Raw genomic sequence first — 20,030 nt, forward strand, 5'->3', positions numbered from 1 at the left:
GGGACCTTCTGCCTGCTATGTTGTGGGGCAAATTAGATACTTCTGAATTGCTGTGGCAAAACACCATAACCAGAGCAGCTATCAAAGAAAGCTCAACTGGGCACGGTGGTACTTGGAGGCAGAGGCAGGAGGATCTCTGTGAGTTTGAGGCTAGGGTGGCCTACATAACAAGTTGAATTCTGGGATAGCCAGGACTCCATAGAGATACCCAGTCTCAAATTAATTAAATACATACATACATACATACATAAAAATGAAAGTTTAATAACAGTTTCACAGTTTCTGAGGGTTAGAGTCCATGACAGCAGCAGGAACAGCTAAGATCTCATATATCAGTAGGAGGCAAAGAGAGAACTAACTTCAAATGGCACCTGTCTTTTTGTTTGTTTGTTTTTTGAGACAGGGATTCTTTGTATAGTTGTGGCTGTCCTGGAATCCACAGAGATCGGCCTGCCTCTGCCTCCTGAGTGCAGGGATTAAAGACCTGCACCATCCCGCCCAGTTTGGCCTTGGCCGACCTCTTCTGACAAGGCCACGGCTCCTAATCATTCCCAAAACAGTTCCACCAACCAGGACCAAGTGTTCAGACCTTAGACCTATGGGGCCATGTTAGTTCAAACCACCTCAGCTGTTTGTGAGTAGCTCCATGTTCTACTGTCACCCTTTATAGCATGGAAGCAGAATTAAAGAACCGTCCCCATGTCCTGCTCACCCTGTGGTTCCTGCATGTTTTCCTAAGGCAGTAGTACAACCATCTCACATGTCCTTAATTTCTAAATTCTTAGTGAGCCTTCTAAGGAAAGTAGAATTTAAAAATCACAGTAAGTAAGAAGGCAGACTTTGGAGGAAGCTTCCTAAACCCAGACCTGATTGTTTCCAGAATCAAGATTTGAATACCAGTAAGGTTATAGCTGACTTCCAAATAAATGTCAATACATTTTACCACATTTTACAGGTTGCTGGCTGAGGCCATTGTTCTTCTAACATCAAATCAAGAGGAAGTCACCTTTTCTGTTACTCCAGGGAGTTTCTGCCTCAAGAGTTCGAGTGGAGAATCCCTGGGTAAGGGTGATATCTGCCTTGTGCTGGGATGGGATGGGATGGAATGTATTTCCTGCTTCTTCAAAACTCCACACAGAGTGCCTGTCAGTGGTGTAATACCTGATGCTGTCTGAGAAGCACCAAAATGTAGAAAAATGGTAAAAATGATGACCAGGTCTGGGAAATTTATACATTTCACAATCCAAGTATATGGCTTTGAATTTTCAGGTTGCTTTAAAATGAAAAGTAGTTATTGAGAAAATATATTTTCATGTAAGGACTGACTTCCTGTTGTTCTCCTTCCCTCCTCCTTTTCCTTCCTTCTATCCTAACCCCCCTCCCCTTTTCTAAAGACAGGGTCTCATTATGTAACTCAGATTGGCTGAGAACTCACAATTCCCCTGACTCAGCCTCCAGCCTCCCAAATAGCTGGGATTATGGGCTTTCTCTAACATGCCCAGCTTCAGTCAGGCTTTCAAGGTCTGGGTCTCATCCTTTCCTGTCCTAAGAGGCCAGGAATCTGACTGAGATGAACTCTGACTACACATGAAAAAAAGGTGCCTCTGGGTCAGAACTTTACAGTACCCGAGATGGCAAGTGCACAGGCAACCGTGGGAACACCCCTAAGTCAGTTCTCCCTAGACAAAATTCCTAGAAGGGAGTTTTGGTGATGAGATCTCAAAAGGGGGCCCCTTTGGGTCCGCCTTGCTCTCTGCAGTGCCTTCACCGGGGATCTTTTGTTCCTTGTGACTATGCTAGAAAGAGTGGAAAGGAAGGAACTGTGTTGTCATCTTCTGTATTGCAGATCTATGGTGGGGCTCACACACATGCCCACTGCATGAGCATTCTGCTGCTGCGCCATGTGCTAGGTAGGAGCTGTGGTATTTAAAGTGAAGAGCCAGTAGGTGGAGGGCTTACACTGGGCCCAGTGACTGTTGTGTTTCCTTAGTATACCTAGGAATCACTTAGTATTTGGAGACCAGGCTGTGGTAGGTGCTGCCACTAACATGAAGACTCCAAGCACAGGAGCCATGTGGCCTGCCTACATCACACTTCATAGTTATCTGTGGTCCTAATCTGTGTAGATATTTGGGCTTCAGGATATAGCTTCTTACTAATGCACTTTTAAAATGACTTCCCTTGGGTTTGCTCCAGCTTAATTTCTGCAACTCAGGAGAGCATGGCCTAGAAAAGACACACATAGCTGACGAAAGGGTCTGCTTGATGAAGGTAGCTGTTTAGTAGCCCATAAGCACTGCCCAAGAGGAACTTTCTAATGAGTAGCTACCACTGTGGTTGACTAGCCACTGTCTAATCTTTTTTTTTTTTTTTTTTTTTTTTTTGGTTTTTCGAGACAGGGTTTCTCTGTGGTTTTGGAGCCTGTCCTGGAACTAGCTCTGTAGACCAGGCTGGTCTCGAACTCACAGAGATCCGCCTGCCTCTGCCTCCCGAGTGCTGGGATTAAAGGCGTGCGTCACCCCCGCCCGGCGCCACTGTCTAATCTTGTTGTTGGACTTCCTCTGCTCCAGCAGTAGCTGTGGCATGATCCTTGTTGAGGTGAAGCATCTCCTATACTTGAGACTGCACATCCCAGGAGCCTGGCTAAGGCATTGCAGCACTAAGAAATCGTAAAAGATGGGAATGCAAGCTGGTACAACCCCTTTGGATGTCAGTGTGGTGATTTCTCAGAAAATTAGTAAACAACCTTCCTCAAGACCCAGTAATACCACTTTTGGATATATATCCAAAGGATGCTCAATCCTACCACAAGGACGTGTGCTCAACCATGTTCATAGGCAGCTTTGTTTGTCACAGCCAGAACCTGGAAACAACCTAAATGTCCCTCGATCGAAGAATGGAAAAGAAAAATGTGGTACATTTACACAATGGAGTACTACACAGCAGAAAAAAATAACAACATCTTGAATTTTGCAGGAAAATGGATGGAACTAGAAAGCATTATTTTGAGTGAGGTAACCCAGACACAGAAAGACAATTATCACTCAGGTGGTTTTTATTTTTATTTTTATTTATTTATTTATTTTTTTGGTTTTCTGAGACAGGGTTTCTCTGTGGTTTTGGAGCCTGTCCTGGAACTAGCTCTTGTAGACCAGGCTGGTCTCGAACTCACAGAGATCCGCCTGCCTCTGCCTCCCAAGTACTGGGATTAAAGGCATGCGCCACCACCGCCCGGCTCAGGTGGTTTTTAAACATAAAGCAAGAAAGCCAGCCTGCAAACCACAATCCCAGAGAACTTAGACAACAATGAGGACACTAAGAGAGACTTACATAGATCTAATCTACATGGGAAGTAGAAAGTATAAAAAGACAAGCTCTTCTGAGTAAATTGGGGGCATGGGGACCTTGGGGGAGGGTTGAAGAGGGGAGGTTAGAGGTAGGGAGGGGAGCAGAGAAAAATGTAGAGCTCAATAAATATCAATAAACAAATTTTAAAAAGAGAAATAGTAAAGGAATCTTCTGTGTGTAAATATGCTTCTCTCCCATCCCCCCGTGTTATGGATGTTTCCCAAAGCAGTCTGTTTGATTCTTTGTTTTGAGATATGGTCTCAGTATGTGCCTAGAACTTTCTGTATAGACCAGGCTAGCCTTGAACTCAGAGCAGTCTACTGGCTTCCGCCTCCCTAGTACTGGGGATGAGCCACCACATCTAGCCAACCAAAGCAGTTTTGTAATGAGAAGTTAAAAACACCAACATATAGCCAGGCAGTGGTGGCGCACGCCTTTAATCCCAGCACTCGGGAGGCAGAGGCTGGCGGATCTCTGTGAGTTCGAGGCCAGCCTGGTCTACAGAGCTAGTTCCAGGACAGGCTCCAAAGCCACAGAGAAACCCTGTCTCGAAAAAAAAAAAAAAAACTATAAAAATAAATGTGTTGCTGGCTGGTTGGTGGCTGTGGTAGCTGCAGCACACATCTTTAATCCCAGCACTTGGGAGGCAGAGGCAGGCAGACAAATCTCTTGTGAGTTTGAGGCCAGCCTGGTCTACCAAGCAAGTTCTAGGATAGCCAGGGCTGTTACACAGAGAAACCTTGTCTCGAGAAAACAAACAAACGAACGAAACAAAAATTAAAAATAGTATTACCATAACCCAGCTATTTCATTCCTGGGCATATACCCAAAGGACTCCATACGCTTTTTGTTTGTTTGTTTGTTTGTTTGTTTTTCGAGACAGGGTTTCTCTGACTCCATACGCTTTTATAGAGATATTTGCATCTCAGTGCTTTTTCATTAACACAAAGATGTAAACAGAGACCGCGCTTTAGTTTCCTGACCACACAGATCGAATAATCACACAAAAACTGTATTAATTACAATACTGTTTGGCCAACAGCTCAGGCATATTGCAAGTTAGCTCTTACATCTTAAATGAACTCATTTCTATTATTTTATATTTTTCTATAAGTTTTGTGATTTGTTTACCTCTTGCTTCTTGGCAGCTACAGGGTGTCTACCTAACTCTGCCTTCTTTCTCCCTGCATTCAGTTTAGTTTTCCCGCCTACCTATATTTTGCCCTGCCATAGGCCAAAGCAGCTTTTTTTTTTTATTAACCAATGATAGTAAAATATATTCATAGCATACAGAGGGGAATCTTACATCCATCACAAGGAAATGGAACAAGCTTAGTTGTTTATCAGTAATGAACAGATAATGAAAATCTGGTATATATGTAAAATGGAAGCCAGGTGGTAGTGCACTTTTAATCCTAGCACTGGAGAGGCACAGGGTTTCTCTGCAGCTTTTTGGAGCCTGTCCTGGAACTAGCTCTTGTAGACCAGGCTGGCCCCGAACTCACAGAGATCCGCCTGCCTCTGCCTCCCGAGTGCTGTGATTAAAGGTGTGCACCACCACCGCCCGGCCTCTGGGATTTTTGAGGTCAGCCTAGTCTAGAAACTGAGTTCCAGGACAACCAGAGCTGTTACACAGAGGCAACCTGTCTTGGAAAAATTTTTAAAAAAAGATAAAATGGAATATTATTTAGCTCTAGAGAAAAATAAAATCACAAAATCTGGAGGAAAATGGATGGACTTAGACTGTATTATATACAGAGGTCACCCAATCACAGAGGGGAAAAAAAACACATGTTCTCATATGTGGATTCTTCAGTATAACATATACATTCATGTATATATACACAAATATCTGTGTGAATGCAGTATAACATGCAGAAAAGAGGACAAGAAAGGTGACACTAGGTGACGCGGAAGGACAGAACGCAGGAAAAGCACATGTCTTGAAAGGGAATATAGTGCTGTCTTTAGGGTAATGCGGCTTGTCACCGATGCCTCACTTTTTTCTACTGTCTTTTCCTCCATTGCTGGTGTGCCTCACGCATAGTAGGCAAGCACTCTACCACTGGGTCTCTAGGGCCTCCCATCCCTCTCTTTATCGAGATAGGGTCTCACACTAGCTCAGCCTGGCCTGGAACTCACTGAGTGGCTTAGCTCACTGGCCTTGAACTGGTGGTAGTGCTTCTGCCTCAGCTTTCTAAATGCTAGATTGTAGGTGTGAGTTATCATGCCTGGCTTCTAGCCATCTTTTTAGCTCTTATTTTGAGACAGGGGATGACTAAATTGCCTAAGCTGGCCTTGAACCCTAAATTCACTTTTTAAACCATGATTTTATAATTTAGTTTGATTGCCTTTAATCTTTTCATTCATTTTGTAAAAATTTTTGAGAGGTTTTAAATTTTTAACATTTTAAAACAATATGGGATATAGTTCGCTAATAAACTGTAACTTGTTTTTACATGTAAACTATATTTATGGTAATCCCTTTAAGGATGAGTTAGCTCCACCATGTATGATGGCCCAGGCCTGTAATTTCAGCACTTGGGAGATGGAGGCAGGGAGGATCAGGAGTTCAAGGTCACCTTAGGTCACATAATGATTTTGAAGCCAACCTAGGCTACACGTGACGCTGCCTCACTAAAAACTTTATTTAAAAAAGTTTGTTTTTATGGTGTTCTGGTTATTTATTGGTGACAGAAAGTCATCTCAAAACATAGTAGCTGGGACAGCCCTTTCTTACCCCTCAGGACTCTGCAGGCTAACGGGACTCAGCTGGGCAGTTGCCACTCAGGGCCTCATGCAGCTGTGGTTAGATAATTCAGGCTGGAAGCATCCAAATACCTAAAGACAGCACACAGGGCAGGCCCTGGGACTGCTCTGCTATAGGCGTGGCTTCCTCTGACTTTCCCAGTCACAGGCTACAGAGATTCGTGGGGCAGGGTGCTTTAACCTCACCTTTAAGGAAAAACAAAACCTCCTTGACTATGTTTAACTCAGGGTTACATGTTTGTGCCAAACGTTAACACATGGCTCTAGTTGAGTTTTAACCTTTATTTCTCTACATTAAACAGATTTAAGCAGTTCTGTGTACAGTGAGATGTCCTTTGGCCCTGAAGAGTTTGACTTCTTTCAAGTTGGACTCGATACTGAAGTAACATTTTGCTTTAGAGAACTAAAGGTAAGAAGACACTTCTGCTGAAGTCAAACTCAAGTTTTCATTAGTGCTTCTAAAGGAGTGATTCCACTTTCTTCTCCTCTCCCTGCAGGGGATCCTCGCCTTTTCAGAAGTGATGCATGCTCCTATATCCATCTACTTTGACTTTCCTGGGAAGTAGGTCCCCAAGAACCCTGTCTCTTCCCTTTTGTTCCCGTAACAAAAGCCTTTGGAGCATGGTGAAGCTGATGTTACATCCCAGTACTCTTTGAACTTGACTAGCAACATTTGTCAGACTAAGAGTTTGAAAGATGCTATAACACAGTGCTTTGAAACTGGTAATGCAGCCAGATGTGTTAGCATAGGAGGTGGAGGCAGTGGGATCAGGAGTTCAAGGTCAGCTTTGGTCACACAGTGAGTCTGAGGCCAGCAAGTGCTATGGGACCTTGTCTCAAGAAAGCAAAAGTTAAGAAATTTGGTACTTTGACTGAGATAGATAATTGTTCTATGACATGAAACATTTGACTGGCTCCTGACAAAATTGTCTAAGTAGGAAATTATGCATGGCTCAAGCACATGGATTCTGTGTGTAAGCCTTTAGTTCAGAAGTAAAGCTGAATCAGATCATCTCTCTGGGGGTGCTGAGGGCTTCCTTAGGAAGCTGACCTGTGAAGATATGGAAGCAGCACCTGCTGTCTCTCTCCCTAAGCTGCTGGTACTTGCTGATGTATGCCTGACAGCGTCAGAAATGACATGCTTTGTGCCGATTGTCCTTCTAGACCCGTGGTTTTGAGTATTGACGACATGCTCTTGGAGGCGAACTTTATTCTGGCCACGTTAGCGGATCAGCCAAGCAGAGTGTCTTCACCACAGTCACTGTGTCTTTCCCAGGTACAAAGAAGGTGAGGCTGCAGGCTTCTTCTCACTCTGATGGAATGTCTGGGGGATGGCACTAATGTGCAAAACAATCCCACACCAGTTAGTATTTAAAGGGGTATTTATTTTGGGGGTAAAACTCATAAAGCACCAACCGTCAGGAAAGGAGCCTAGTCGCCAGAGCAGGAACAGGAACCAAGAGAGCAGGCCGAGGCTTGCTGCTCTTTTTAAAAGATAAATAGACCACCCCCAGTGGGCTGGTATTTCAGCAGCTATTGGCTGAAGGAGCGGAAGGTCCTCCCGCAGCATGGCACATGTGCCACCACACATCTGTGACGTCCCTGACATAAGACATTGGGATTACAGATGCATACTACTGAGTCCAGCTTTAAATAGGTCCTGAGGATCCAAACGCAGGGCCTCACACTTGCATAGTGAAGGTTTACCCTTTATGTTGGAACAAGTGAACGAAAAAGACCAAAATTGTCTTTTGAGACAGAGTCTCTTCGTAGTGCTGCTGTCCTAGAACTCGCGGTGTTTAGTTGGCCTTGAACTGTCAGAGATCCACGGGCCTGTGCCTCCCCAGTGTTGGGATTAAAGGCTCGTGTTATCACGACTGTCTCACAGTTATCTTTTTATTTATTTATTGGTTTTTTTGAGGCAGGGTTTCTCTGTGTAGCCCTGGCTGTCCGGGGACTCGGGGGCTTGCTTTGCTTTGTACACCAGGTTGGCCTTGAACTCACAGCGCCTGTCTCTGTTTCCCAAGTGCTGGGATTTAAAGGCGCAGGCCACCACCACCCAGCCTGTACAGGGCATTTCTAAATGACTGTACACATTAATCTTAATTTCCAACAAGTATTTCAGTTACTTAATTCACAGTTCTCATCTAACATTGCTCTCTTAGTTACATAAAAATGTATTTTCCACTAAACAACTCAATCTAATCCCTCTTAATACTCCAGGTCAGACCCCACAAAGTCAAATGCCCAGGTGGATAAAAGCCAAGCTAGCCAGACCCCAGAGAGCATCTCTCGAGCAGCCCCCAAAAGGTTGTTTCCCAAGGAGCCTCTGGACAGCAGCTCTGCAACAGAGACCAAGAAACCCAGCACCAACCAGGACAACATCTCCGAAGTGCCTGAAAGTGTGGTCAGCGACACGGAGGAGGGGCCAGGCCCGTCACACCTCAGGAAGGTAGGAGAGCAGTGCTGAGGCAGGCTGGTCAGCTCAGTTCTCAGCATCCCTCCGATGTTGCCCTAGTCAGGCCACCTGTTTCATGAAGATACTCCACCCCCCTCTCGCCCTTCTGCTAGTCTCCCTTCATCTAGCCTCCCTTTTGCTTTCACATCCGTGTCATATATGATCGTATATATGGTGTAATGTATTTGTACATGTATGATCCACAAGTGAAAACATGCAATACTTATGTTTCTGAGTCCAGCTTTTTTTACTTGCTATGATGACCTCCATTTGCATCCATTGTCTAGCAGATTATGTCATTCCATTCTTCTTTATAGCTGAATAAAATCCATTGCATAGGGCTGGAGAGATGGCTCAGAGGTTAAGAGAACTGACTGCTGTTCTAGAGGTCCTGAGTTCAATTCCCAGCAACCACATGATGGCTCACACCCATCTATAATGAGATCTGGTGCCCAGAACACTATATACATAATAAATAAATTAAAAAAAATCCATTGCATAGATGGACCACAGTTTCTTCATCTACTTATCTGATGATGCACAGTCAGGCTGATTATATAAGGTGATTATTGCAAAACAGTGCAATAAAATGGATGTGCAGGTGTCTCTTGGGACATGTTAAAGCTTCTATGGTTATACACTCACAAGTACCCAGAAGTCATATGGCTGAGGCATCATATGTGACAGAATTTCTAGGGCTTTTGTTTTGGAGAGAATCTCAAGTAACCCATGCTGGCCTTGAGCTACTTACATAGCCAAGGATGTCCTTAAACTTGTAATACTTTTGTCTCTCCCTTGAAAGTGCTAGGGTTACAGGCATATGCCACCACACCTGGCTCTTTTTGGTGTTCAGACAGTGTAGCACGAATTCTAATTGATCTTAATAATAAAAACCTGGAGCCATATATTAGGGGGTGAAAGCTGAGAGATCAGAGAAGCAGTGTAGCGAACTACTAGAGCGTTCTTACCTCTACCAAACAATGCTCAGACCAAAAGTCCCAGACTACTTCCTCAGACTGCATCCACAGGCTGTCCTGAGCTCCTCTGTCCTTCCATCTTATAGTCCTCCCTCTGCCCAGCCGTACCACTCCTGTCTCCACCTCCCTAGTGCTGGATTAAAGGCATGAAATCCCAAATGCTGGGATCACCTTTATGTGAGCTCTGTTTCTCTTTTAGACAGATTCAGTCTTGTGTAACCCAGGGTGGCCTTGAACTAACAGAAATCCCTCTGCCTCTGTCTCTTGGGATTAAAGGTGTGTGCCACTGTCCTTTAGTGGTTTAGCTCTGCACTCTGATCTTCAGGCGAGCTTTATTTGTTAAAGCACAAAACAAAGCTGGGTGGTGGCGCACGCCTTTAATCCCAGCACTCAGGAGGCAGAGGCAGGTGGATCTCTGTGAGTTCGAGGTCAACCTGGTCTACAAGAGCTAGTTCTAGGACAGGCTCCAAAGCTACAGTGAAACCCTGCTCAAAAAAACAAACAACAACAAAAACAACAAAAAACAACCGCCCCCCCAAAAACCCACAACAACAAACATACAAACACAAAAACCCAGAACATCACTACAAGATGAGATCTCACTGGGCTTGAGCTGTGTACTCAAGGATAGCCTTGAAGTTCTGATCCTCCTGACCTGCCTCCCAAGTACTAATCACAGCTGTGCCACCATGCTCAGCCTATATATTCATATTTCTGTACTGATTTCCATGAGGCGAGGATAAATTTACATTTCTACCAGAAGTGTATAATAGTTCCTATTTGCCAATATTCTTGCTGGCATTTATTTGTGAGCTCTGTGTTTTAGATTTATGTGTCTGTGTGTGCCTCCATGTATGTATGTGCACCAATGTGTCCAGTGTCCATGGAGGCTAGAAGAGGACATCAGATCACATGGAGCAGGAGTAACAGGTTCTGGGAACTGAAGCTGTGTTCTCTGTAAAAGCAACAATGCTCTTAACCTCTGAACCCCCTCTCCAGCCCCCTGAGGTTTCTGTCTTCACATATGTGTATGTGTGTGTTGTGCACACATGTATGCATGTACATGTAGCGGTCAGAGGACGACTCGCAGGAGTCAGTTCTCTCCTTCCACCATGTGGGTTCCAGGGACTGAACCTGCTTCATCAGGCTTGGCAGTCAATTAATTGCCTTTACCTGCTGAAACATCTTGCCCCTCTCTCTCTCTCTCTCTCTCTCTCTCTCTCTCTCTCTCTCTCTCTCTCTCTCCCTCCCTTCCTGCCTCCCTCCCTTCTTTTTGAGTTCTTTATACATTGTAGATACTGATATTGTCAGATGTGTAGCTAGCAAAGATTTTACCCAGTCTGTAGGGTGTTCATTCATTGTTCCTTCTGCTGTGCAGGAGCTTCTTAAAGTCATGCAATGCCTGCAGTCAGTTCTTAGTATTCTTTTTTATTTTTATTTTTATTTATTTATTATGTATACAATATTCTGTCTGTGTGTATGCCTGCAGGCGAGAAGAGGGCACCAGACCTCATTACAGATGGTTGTGAGCCACCAAGTTGTTGCTGGGAATTGAACTCAGGACCTTTGGAAAAGCAGGCAATGCTCTTACCCACTGAGCCCTCTCTCCAGCCCCAGTTCTTAGTATTCTTACCTGAGCTATTGGCGTCCTTTCCTCAAAGCCCTTGGCTGTTCCTGTAACTGCTTTGTCTGTATTATCTTCTAATTTGTTACCATTTACATTAAGGTCTTTGATCATTTTATTTCCAATGGAAATTTGTGTATACATGAATGTGTGCCACACACACAGGCCACGGCACATGAGTGGTGGTCTGAGAATAACTTTCTGGTCAATTCTCTCCTACTCTGTGGGTCCCTGGGCTCAAATCACAGTCATTAGCTTGACAGCACATGTCCTTACTACCTGTATATTGCTGGACTCACCAATTTAAAAAATGGTATTGTATATGTATAGTATTGTGTCTGTTGTGTTGTGTGCACACCTGTGTATGTAACTACACATATAGGCACATGGAGGCCCAAAGTCGATGCTGGGTGACTTTTTTAAATTAAAAATATACTCGTGGGGACTGGAGAGATGGTTAAGTGATTAAATGTGCTTGATGCTCTTGCAAAAAGTTTCCAAGCACCCAAGTTGGGTATCTCACAATTTCCTGTAACTCCAGCTCCAGGGAATCCTACACCTTCTTCTAGCCTCTGCAGGGGCTTCACTGTACGGCCTGTGATCCAGGCTTTGCCCACTGAGCCATTTCACTGAAATCCTTATTTATTTTTATTTATTTTTATTTTTTATTTTTTTTTTGTTTTTCGAGACAGGGTTTCTCTGTGGTTTTGGAGCCTGTCCTGGAACTAGCTCTTGTAGACCAGGCTGGTCTCGTACTCACAGCGATCCGCCTGCCTCTGCCTCCCAAGTGCTGGGATTAGAGGCGTGCGCCACCACCGCCCGGCTTCCTTCTTTATTTTTTGAAACAAGGTATCTCAGTGAACCTGTAGTTCATTCCTTCAGCTAGGCTGGCTGACCAGTGAGCTCCAGGGATTGGCCTGTGCTCACCCCCAGCCCTGGACAGATGATATTACCCAGATTCTGCGCTGGTGCTGGGATCCATATTCAGGTTCTCATGCTTGTGCACCAAGCACTTTGTTTTCTTTCATGAACAAATGAGCAGCTGCACATATTTTATTTATTTATTTATTAAAGATTTCTGCCTCCTCCCCGCCACCGCCTCCCATTTCCCTCCCCCTCCCCGAATCAACTCCCTCTCCCTCAGCAGCCCAAAGAGCAGTCAGGGTTCCCTGCCTTGTGGGAAGTCTAAGGACCTCCCACCTCCTTCCAGGTCTAGGAAGGTGAGCATTCAAACAGCCTAGGCTCCCACAAAGCCAGTACGTGCAGTAGAATCAAAACCCAGTGCCATTGTTCTTGACTTCTCAGCAGCCCTCATTGTACGCTATGTTCAGCGAGTCCGGTATTATCCCATGCCTTTTTAGACCCAGCCAACTGGCCTTGGTGAGTTCCCAATAGAACATCCCCCTTGTCTCAGTGTGTGGGTGCACCCCTCGCAGTCCTGAGTTCCTTGCTCATGTTCTCCTTCCTTCTGCTCCTCATTTGGGCCTTGGGATTTCAGTCCGGTGCTCCAATGTAGGTCTCTGTCTCTGTCTCCTTTCATCGCCTGATGAAGGTTAATATCCAGGAGGATAACTATATGTTTTTCTTTGGGTTCACCTTCTTATTTAGCTTCTCTAGGATCACGAATTATAGGCTCAATGTCCCTTATTTATGGCTAGAAACTCATTATGAGTGAGTACATCCCATGTTCCTCTTTTTGGGTCTGGCTTACCTCACTCAGGATAGTGTTTTCTATTTCCGTCCATTTGCATGCAAAATTCAAGAAGTCATTGTTTTTTACTGTTGAATAGTACTCTAATATGTATATATTCCATACTTTCTTCATCCATTCTTCCATTGAAGGGCATCTAGGTTGTTTCCAGGTTCTGGCTATTACAAACAATGCTGCTATGAACATAGTTGAGCATATACTTTTGTTGTATGATAGGGCATCTCTTGGGTATATTCCCAAGAGTGGTATTGCTGGGTCCAGGGGTAGGTTGATCCCGAAATTCCTGAGAAACCGCCACACTGCTTTCCATAGTGGTTGCACAAGTTTGCATTCCCACCAGCAATGGATGAGTGTACCCCTTACTCCACATCCTCTCCAGCAAAGGCTATCATTGGTGTTTTTGATTTTAGCCATTCTGACAGGTGTAAGATGATATCTCAAAGTTGTTTTGATTTGCATTTCCCTGATCGCTAAGGAGGTTGAGCATGACCTTAAGTGTCTTTTGGCCATTTGAACTTCTTCTGTTGAGAATTCTCTATCCAGTTCAGTGCCCCATTTTTTAATTGGGTTAATTAGCATTTTAACGTCTCGTTTCTTGAGTTCGTTATATATTTTGGAGATCAGACCTTTGTCTGTTGCGGGGTTGGTGAAGATCTTCTCTCAGTCAGTGGGGTGCCTTTTTGTCTTAGTGAGGGTGTCCTTTGCTTTACAGAAGCTTCTCAGTTTCAGGAGGTCCCATTTATTCAATGTTGCCCTTAATGTCTGTGCTGCTAGGGTTATACATAGGAAGCAATCTCCTGTGCCCATATGTTATAGAGTACTTCCCACTTTCTCTTCTATCAGGTTTAGTATGTTCAGACTGATATTGAGGTCTTTAATCCATTTGGACTTGAGTTTTGTACATGGTGATAGATATGGATCTATTTTCATTCTTCTACAGGTTGACAACCAGTTCTGCCAGCACCATTTGTTGAAGATACTCTCTTTCTTCCATTGTATACTTTTAGCTCCTTTATCGAAAATCAGGTGTTCATAGGTTTGTGGGTTAAAGTCCAGGTCTTCTATTTGATTCCATTGGTCGACTTCTCTGTTTTTATGCCAATACCAAGCTGTTTTCAATACTGTAGCTCTGTAATAGAGTTTGAAGTCAGGGATGGTAATGCCTCCAGACGATCCTTTATAGTAAAAGATTGTTTTGGCTATCCTGGGTTTTTTGTTTTTCCATATAAAGTTGATTATTGTCTTCTCAAGATCTGTGAAGAATTTTGATGGGGATTGCATTGAATCTATAGATTGCTTTTGGTAGAATTGCCATTTTTACTATGTTGATCCTCCCAATCCAAGAGCAAGGGAGATCCTCCCATTTTCTGGTGTCCTCTTCAATTTCTTTCTTCAAAGACTTAAAGTTCTTGTCAAATAGATCTTTCACTTCCTTGGTCAGAGTAACCCCAAGATATTTTATGCTATTTGTGGCTATCGTGAAAGGTGATGCTTCTCTGATTTCCCTCTCTGCTTCCTTATCCTTAGTGTATAGGAAGGCAACTGATTTTTTGGAGTTGATCTTGTATCCTGCCACATTACTAAATATGTTTATCAGCTATGTATACTATCATATCATCTGCAAATAATGAAAGTTTAATTTCTTCCTTTCCAATACAAATCCCCTTGATCCCCTTATGTTGTCTTATTGCTATTGCTAGAACTTCAAGCACTCTCTCTCTCTCTCTCTCTCTCTCTCTCTCTATATATATATATATATATATATATATATATATATATATATATATATATTGGTTTTTCAAGACAGGGTTTCTCTGTGGTTTTGGAGCCTGTCCTGGAACTAGCTCTCGTAGACCAGGCTGGTCTCGAACACACAGAGATTCACCTGCTTCTGCCTCCCAAGTGCTGGGATTAAAGGTGTGCCCCACCACCACCTGGCCTTCAAGCACTATATTGAAGAGGTATGGAGAGAGTGGACATCCTTGTCGTGTTCCTGATTTTAGTGGGATGGCTTTGAGTTTTTCTCCGTTTAATTTAATGTTAGCTGTCAGCTTGCTGTAAATAGCTTTTATTATATTTAGGTATGACCCTTGTATCCCTAATCTCTCCAAGACCTTTATCATAAAGGGGTGTTGAATTTTGTCGAATGCTTTTTCAGTATCTAATGAAATGATCATGTGGTTTTTTTCTTTCAGTTTATTTATATGGTGGATTACATTGATAGATTTGCATATGTTGAACCAGCCCTGCATTTCTGGGATGAAGCCTACTTGATCATAATGCATAATTTTTCTAATGTGTTCTTGGATTCAGTTTGCCAGTATTTTATTGAGAATTTTTGTGTCGATGTTCATGAGTGAGATTGGCCTGTAATTCTCTTTCTTTGTTAAGTCTTTGTGAGGTTTTGGTATCAGGTGACTGTAGATTCATAAAAGGAATTTGGCAATGACTCTTCTATTTCTATATTGTGAAATACATTAAGGAGTATAGGTATTAGCTCTTCTTGGAAGTTCTGGTAGAATTCTGCATTGAAACCATCTGGACCTGGGCTTTGGAAGGGAGTTTTTTGATAACAGCTTCTAATTCTTCGCGACTAACAGGTCTATTTAGATTGTTCACCTGGTCTTGGCTTAACTTTGGTATATGGTACTTATTTAAAAAAATGTCCATAGCCGGGCGGTGGTGGCGCACGCCTTTAATCCCAGCACTCGGGAGGCAGAGGCAGGTGGATCTCTGTGAGTTCGAGACCAGCCTGGTCTACAGAGCTAGTCCAGGACAGGCTCCAAAGCCACAGAGAAACCCTGTCTCAAGAAAAAAAAATGTCCATTTCTTTTGCATTTTCCAGTTTTGTGGCATACAGGCTTTTGTAGTAAGATCTAATGATTCTCTAAATTTCCTGTGTCTGTGGTTACGTCCCCCTTTTCTTTCTTTTTTTTTTTAATATTTATTTATTTATTTATTATGTATACAACATTCCTTCCATGTATGCTTGCAGGCCAGAAGAGGGCACCAGATCTCATTACAGATGGCTGTGAGCCACCATGTGGTTGCTGGGAATTGAACTCAGGACCTCAGGAAGAGCAGTCAGTGCTCTTAACCTCTGAGCCATCTCTCTAGCCCCCAGGGCACCAGCTCTCAATATAGGTGGTTGTGAGCCACCATGTGGTTACTGGGAATTGAACTCAGGACCTCTGGAAGAGCAGTCAGTGCTCTTTAACCGCTGAGCCATCTCTCCAGCCCTATGTCCCCCTTTTCATTTCTGATCTTATTTATTTGCGTGTTCTCTCTCTGTCATTTAATTAGTTTGGATAGGGGTTTGTCGATCTTGTTGATTTTCTCCAAGAACCAACTTTTTGTTTCGTTGATTCTTTGGATTGTTTTCTGTGTTTCTATTTTGTTGATTTCAGCCCTCAGTTTGATTATTTCCAGTCTTCTACTCCTCCTGGGTGCATCTGCTTCTTTTTTTTCTAGAGCTTTCAGGTGTGCTGTTAGTCTCCAATGTATGCTTTTTCCGTTTTCTTTAAGTGGGCACTTAGTGCTATGAACTTTCCTCTTAGCACTGCTTTCATCACGTCCCATAGGTTTCAGTATGTTGTCTCTTTGTTTTCATTAAATTCAAGGAAGACTTTAATTTCTTTCTTAATTTCTTCCTTGACCCAGGTGTGGTTCAGTAGCTGACTGTTCAGTTTCCATGAGTTTGTCGGCTTTCTGGGGGTAGCACTGTTGTTGCCTTCTAACTTTAATCCGTGGTGATCTGATAAGACAGGTGGACACTGATATTTTTTTTATCTGTGGAGGTTTCCTTTGTTACCGAGTATGTGGTCAATTTTCGAGAACGTTCCATGAGCTGCAGAGAAGAAGGTATATTCTTTCCTATTTGGGTGGAGTGTTCTATAGATGTCTGTTAAGTCCATTTGCTTCATTACCTCCAATAATTCTCTTAATTCTCTATTAGGTTTCTGTCTGATTGATCTGTCCATTGGTGAGAGAGGTGTGTTGAAGTCTCCTACTACTAGTGTGTGTGGTTTGATGTCTGCCTTGAGTTCTAGTAATATTTCTTTTACATAAGTGGGTGCTTTTATATTAGGGGCATAGATATTCAGGACTGAGACTTCATCCTGATGAATTGTTCCTGTTATGAGTATAAAATGTCCATCTCGATCTCTTCTGATTGATTTTAGTTTGAAGTCAGTTTTGTTAGAAATTAGTATGGCCACACCTGCTTGTTTCTTATGACCATTTGCTTGAAAAACCTTTTCCCAACCCTTTACTCTGAGTAGATGCCTGTCTTTGTGGTTGAGATGTGTTTCATGTAAACAGCAGAATGTTGGATCCTGTTTTCATATCCAATCTCTTAGCCTGTGCCTTTTTTTTTAAATATTTATTTATTATGTATACAATATTCTGTCTGTGTGTATGCCTGATAGCCAGAAGAGGGCACCAGACCCCGTTACAGATGGTTGTGAGCCACCATGTGGTTGCTGGGAATTGAACTCAGGACCTTTGGAAGAGCAGGCAATGCTCTTAACCTCTGAGCCATCTCTCCAGCCCCAGCCTGTGCCTTTTTATAGGTGAATTGAGTCCATTAATATTAAGTGATATTAACGACCAGTGGTTGTTTACTCCGGTTATTCTTGTTGCTTTTGGTAGTAGAGTTTGTGTGTCTCCCTTCTTTGAGTTGTGCTGGAGAAGGGTCGCTAGATGCCTGGGTTATTGTGGGCAGTGTTGGCAATGTTGGATTCCTTGGGTTGTGATTTTCCTTCTACTACTTTCTGTAAGGCTGGATTTGTGGCTACATATTGTTTAAATTTGTTCTTATCCTGGAATGTTTTGTTTTCTCCATTGATAGTGAACGATAGCTTGGCTGGGTATAGTAGTTTGGGTTTGCATCCATGGTCTCTTAGTTTCTGCAGTACCTCTATCCAGGACCTTCTGGCTTTCATGGTTTCCATAGAGAAGTCAGGTGTAAGTCTGATCGGTTTACCTTTATAAGTTACTTGACCTTTTTCCTTTGCAGCTCTTAATATTCTTTCTTTAATCTGTATGTTTTGTGTTTTGATTATTATATGGCGAGGGGATTTTTTTTTTGATCCAGTCTATTTGGTGTTCTGTATGCTTCTTGAATATTCAAAGGAGTATCTTTCTTTATGTTGGGAAAGTTTTCTTCCATAATTTTGTTGAAAATATTTTCTGGGCCTTTGAGCTGTAACTCTTCTCCTTCTTCTATCCCTATTATTCTTAGGTTTGGTCTTTTTATTGTGTCCCATATTTCCTGAATGTTTTGTGATAAGAATTTGTTGACTTTGCTGTTTTCTTTGATCTGTGCATTTATTTTCTCTATGGTGTCCTCAGAATCTGAGATTCTTTCTTCTATCTCTTGTATTCTATTGATTATGCTTGTTTTTGTAGTCTCTTATCCTGCCGGTCCTCAGTTTGTATTTTCTTCCTTGCTTCCATTTCAGTTTTCAATTTTTTTGTTTTTTGTTTTTTTTTTGTTTTTCGAGACAGGGTTTCTCTGTGGCTTTGGAGCCTGTCCTGGAACTAGCTCTTGTAGACCAGGCTGGTCTCGAACTCACAGAGATCCGCCTGCCTCGGCCTCCCAAGTGCTGGGATTAAAGGCGTGCGCTACCACCGCCCAGCTCAGTTTTCAATTCTTTTTTTTAAAAAAAAATTTATTTATTATGGATACAATATTCTGTTTGCATATATGCCTGCAGGCTAGAAGAGGACACTAGACCTCATTACAGATGGTTGTGAGCCACCATGTGGTTGCTGGGAATCGAACTCAGGTCCTTCGGAAGAGCACACAATGCTCTTAACCACTGAGCCATCTCTCCAGCCCTCAGTTTTCAATTCTTGAACTGTTTCCATTACCCGTTTTTTCTTGGTTTCCCAGGGTATCATTTACGTATTTACTCATTTCTTCAAACTTTTTGTTATACTTCTCATCCGTTTCTTTTTTTTTTTTTTTTTTTTTGGTTTTTCGAGACAGGGTTTCTCTGTGGTTTTGGAGCCTGTCCTGGAACTAACTCTGTAGACCAGGCTGGTCTCGAACTCACAGAGATCCGCCTGCCTCTGCCTCCCAACTGCTGGGATTAAAGGCGTGTGCCACCACCGCCCGGCTTTTTTTTTTTTTTAGGGCATTTTTTTACATGATGTTTAAGGGACTCTATTGCTTTCATAAAGTCAATTTTTTCCATTTCTTCTGTGTTAGGGTGTTCAAGTCCTTCTGTTGTAAGATCATTGGGTTCTGGTGTTTTCATGTTGTTTTTCAGATTGTTGGGTGAATTCTTGCATTGGCGCCTGCCCATCTCTTCCTACCGATGCTATCTAATGGGTCTTCTAAAACAGGATCAGGTTTCCCTGCTGGCCTGGGGCCCTGCTTACAAAATGCCCCCGCTCCGTTTCCTGGCTCCCGCCGCGGGTCAAGATCCCTCTCACCACTCAGAAGGGTCTTCAGGAACAGGAACAGGCTCCCCGTTCGCCAGGGACCTCGCCAACAAAAGGCCTACCACTCTGCAGGCCAGCCACCCAAACAAAGAAACTCCCACTTCCCTCTGCATCGAGCACCTGACCCAGCGCTCAAACAGGTTGAACTGGGTCATCCCGAGCCGTGCGGAAGGGAGGGAGAAGGAAGGAAGCCCCTGGGCGCAAGCTGGGATGGGCCAGGGAGAGAGAGGTCGCAGCAGAGGAGGAGCAGCCCCAGCAGAGGGGAGTAGCCTGGGAGACAAGGGGGTCAGGGAATGCCCCCGCTTTGTTTCCTGGGTCCCGCCACTCAGGAGGGTCTTCAGGGACAGGACCAGGCTCCCTGTTCACCAGGGACATCGCCAACAAAAGGCCTACCACTCTGCAGGCCAGCCCCCCAAAAAACCTACTTGATTTAATTGTAGTGGGACGATCTGCTCTCAGTGTGGGCTTCACTGTTTCATGCTTGGACCTTCGCGTCTGCCCCGTCTGCGCCCAGCTGCACATATTTTCATACACAAATACTGCTTCCCAGCTCCTTCCTGCACTTAACTGGAAAACACTGCTTTCTGCACAGCAGCTGGGACATCTTCCCTGTGGGTTAGCTCGATCATTCTACATGACCACGAATAGTCCCCCAGGATTCTGTAATTACAGAAGCTGTCACAAGCACAAGGA

The 20,030-nt window shown here is 43.5% G+C and overlaps 1 protein-coding gene across 1 annotated transcript in view; it reads left to right on the forward strand.

Annotated features, from left to right (window-relative positions):
* Rad9b (RAD9 checkpoint clamp component B) overlaps positions 1-20,030 on the forward strand; it is a 41,550-nt gene that overhangs the window by 16,305 nt on the left and 5,215 nt on the right. Inside the window, exons 6-10 of the mRNA XM_057764591.1 lie at positions 956-1,062; positions 6,420-6,526; positions 6,615-6,679; positions 7,282-7,404; positions 8,341-8,569. Of these exons, the coding sequence (XP_057620574.1) occupies positions 956-1,062; positions 6,420-6,526; positions 6,615-6,679; positions 7,282-7,404; positions 8,341-8,569 (631 nt within the window). The remainder of the gene's footprint in view (positions 1-955; positions 1,063-6,419; positions 6,527-6,614; positions 6,680-7,281; positions 7,405-8,340; positions 8,570-20,030) is intronic.

Source organism: Chionomys nivalis, chromosome 3 (genome assembly GCF_950005125.1).
Source record: "Chionomys nivalis chromosome 3, mChiNiv1.1, whole genome shotgun sequence".
NCBI lineage: Eukaryota > Metazoa > Chordata > Mammalia > Rodentia > Cricetidae > Chionomys > Chionomys nivalis.